The sequence below is a fragment of the Salvelinus alpinus genome, chromosome 12 (genome assembly GCF_045679555.1).
Source record: "Salvelinus alpinus chromosome 12, SLU_Salpinus.1, whole genome shotgun sequence".
Lineage (NCBI taxonomy): Eukaryota > Metazoa > Chordata > Actinopteri > Salmoniformes > Salmonidae > Salvelinus > Salvelinus alpinus.
Window position 1 is genome coordinate 10,390,216 of NC_092097.1, and position 3,417 is coordinate 10,393,632.

Below are 3,417 nucleotides of genomic sequence, written 5' to 3' on the forward strand. Positions count from 1 at the left end.
AAAATGTTTACCAAGCTACAAATTACTTCACACTGGAAGTTAAGCTACACTAAAGCTACCCTTTAGAAAAAATAGTTTACTTAACTGAAGTTACTTTGAAAAAATAGTTCACTACATCCAAACTACATTATAAATCATATCTGAAATGTCAGACTACAAATTGCAAGAACATAATATCACTCTAGAGTCAGATGTTAACAGAACGCGTAATTTGGGCTAAAACGCAAAATATGTTTCAAAAAAGGGAAAAAAAGGAAATGCCGAAAAAGGAAATTCTTGCCTACTTCACCCATATTTTATTTTTGCAAAAAAAGTTGCGTATAGTTCCTGTAGTTAGCTATACTGCTACATGACAAAAACAAAAGTTCTTAACTACTGAAAACACTACCTAGATTTGAATTTAGTTCAACTACCACCAAGCTACTGCAAAATGTAGTTAAATTACTCGTTTAACTATATGTAGTTCACTACTCCCCAACACTGGCTACTAATTGTATCCCTTCTGTTTACCAAGATCCCAACTTTGAAAAATGTGTAAATGCAGATTGATAAAAAACACAGCCTGCTTCTTCTCCCTGTTTAACCTATAGGTGGCAGTGGTTCCTAAAAAGGAAAAACCCAACATTGTGATTCACCATTTTCCTCAAGTTTCATTTTCCAGGCCTGGATGAATGCTTGTCCTCACAAAGTTGAACATGTTCAAAGACCCAATAAACTCAAATGCAGGTTCTGTTTCTCCACAGTCCTATGTGAGAAGGTAATCCAGGACATCTCTGTTGAGTGCACCACAGCAGTGGTGTGGGAGATTAAAAAATTGTCTCTCAACCTATTGGATTTCATACATGTACCACAGTAGCAGCCTCTGACTGTGTGGCGACTGGAAGGATGGTAGACCTGGTAGCCACACAGTCCTGGTGCCACAGGTGCTCTGCCAAGCAGTTCAGTAGGGGGGCTACCTCACCCAGATTACTGACGTTGCTGACGTCACCCCCCATACGGAACACAGGCAACCCCCAGACCTCCTGGAACCGAGTCACCTCTCTCTCCGTCACGTCTGTATGCATGAACAGGTCAAATCTGAGGTCGCTGTCAAGAACAAAGAATTCTGGGTAGTGGATATTAGTCATCCCAAAACGGTCAAATACACACACACACACACAAAGGGAACAATGTAAGGATACTTGGTGCCAACAACCAATTTCACAACTATGTCGCAAGATTCAGACCCTCTGGCGATCTGATTGGACAGATCATCGAAGGACGCTCGGTCAGTAAAGGAGAAGAGGAAGAGGATGGCATCCACCTGCTCCTTACAGGACTGAGATGCACAGGAAAGGGGAATTATATAATTTTTGTTAATATGAAAATCACCAAAACATTGTGCCATTTTTTTGAATGCTATTATGCTTTTTTTCTGTGCTAGGTGAAGCCTATGATATTTCAAGCATACCGGAAGCAAGTGGTCAAATCGGCGTAAGGCGTTCTCTCCACAGTCCCATAGCTGTAAGCGGAAAAACAGAACACGACCGCTCTCCCTCAACTTCACAGGCCAATACACCACTGTGGTCTCAATACCTACAAGAACAGTTGTGTTACTTGAGAAACGTCCTGTAGCGCATGTTAATTTAACCCACAATATCCAGGTATTATGCCAAATGTTCACAGCTGCACTAGGCCTACCTGTAGTTTCATAGTGCATGTTGGGAATATTGAGTCCAGCTAGACGTGCAGCAAGAGCAGTCTTCCCCACCCCACTCTTTCCTGATATGAAGATCTTGTAGTTAACAGTGTCCACAGACACATTAGGGGGCATCACTAGAGCCTCCAGAAGACCTGGAAAATTGTTTGAAATATATTTGCTGTATTCAAATGTAAAGTTAATGAATCAATATAAGGCTAACTGTGTACGGTATGATTTATGTATGATATACAAGCAGGGCAACTTAGCAGCTACTAAGTCAAGAAACATACCAAAGTTTCTACGTTTTTTCTTGTGTAGAATCCTGCTGAAGAACTCCTTGCTATCTGCACTTCGGTGCCAGTCGGCTACAACAATCGACCCAGGATCGAGGACTTGTGCCATATCTTGTGGTTCGACTACGCACTGGCGTGGCATCTATAAATAATCTGCTCTATGTACGTCTACAAACTGATAAGGAGTCCTTGCGTGAGTACCCGACCGGACCACCTGCACCTTTTGAAGTTCATTAATTATATTTTAACACACATTGATGTTACCGTAGCGCTGTGCGACTAAATTGTGAGAACGCTAACAGAGAACCGGAGACTAAAAATGAGCGTTGTTACCTTGACACCCAACCCAGCGTCTCGTCACCAACATTAAGACGTTTCTTTTTTTTAAGTACTTCCGGGTCACGGAATTTCCCCTACGCAAAAGTCCCTCACGTATTAGAAAAATGTAATTAACTTGTATTTATTCATAATATATGAACAATGATTGTCTAAACATTAGCATATTTGTTCATATTTATGTTACACTTGCATGAAATGTTGGTTTTAATTTTTTTTCCAATGTCAAATAAATGCCTTCAATGCAAAACACTGTATATGAATTACATGTTGCTTTTAGAGAAAAAAGTATGATATGTGCTGATGTAAAAGTGGGGTTGGGAATACTCAGTAGGGTCAGTAGAATCTATATATGGTGTTATTTCATTGGGGACTCTGGTCTAAATACCCAGCAACACTTTCTACTCCACCAACTCCATAGCCCCCAATGCAATAAATTATACGCCTATAAATTATTGATTTCTAGAGTTATGAATAAAGTATGCTTTCTTTAAACCAAATGTACTTGCATTTCTCTTGACTTTTTGAATACACATATAGTATGTTGTATATTTTCCAAAGTGTCCACCAGAAGGAAGATAATAAGATATTTGTATTTGACATTAAAGGTATTTTGGTATGACAATGCGTCCTATGACGCAGTGCTTTATTTGAACCATATGGTGTCCAGGCACCCCATTTTAAGCTGTTTGACCACAGTAAAAGTCCAGCAACACTTCCTATGACCTTGCTTTTTGTTTAAACTCACCTGTTTTGTGTTCTAGGGACACTAGTGAGTAGACTTGACTCTGGTTTTATGGACACACAATCGATTGTTTTTCCTGTACAGTGCAATTTGTTTGTGCAATACAACAAAAATACAGTTAGACTTTTCTTAAACATTACATTTCAAAATGTAATCCTTGAAAAATAACAAAAGATCATACAAAAAAAGATCATACACATAGCGTTTCACCACGGACCTTTATTTTGATGACAACCTACTTCCTGCAACAACAAAAAAATACTTTAAAAAAATTAAATAATAATAAAATGCTTAACTTCCAGTAACTTCAAATTTTATTGACTTCCATTGCTGGTGTTTGATTCGTTTATTCTGGAAATTGT

The 3,417-nt window shown here is 38.8% G+C and overlaps 1 protein-coding gene across 1 annotated transcript; it reads right to left on the reverse strand.

Moving 5' to 3' along the window:
• Positions 1–273: 273 nt before the first annotated feature.
• On the reverse strand, positions 274–2,336 carry cplane2 (ciliogenesis and planar polarity effector 2). Its single transcript, XM_071334884.1, has 5 exons — positions 1,972–2,336; positions 1,681–1,833; positions 1,451–1,575; positions 1,182–1,318; positions 274–1,077 (listed from the first exon to the last, which is right to left on the reverse strand). Exons 1-5 carry the CDS (start codon positions 2,114–2,116, stop codon positions 837–839), a joined length of 801 nt encoding a protein of 266 aa, XP_071190985.1. The 5' UTR covers positions 2,117–2,336; the 3' UTR covers positions 274–836.
• Positions 2,337–3,417: the final 1,081 nt, after the last annotated feature.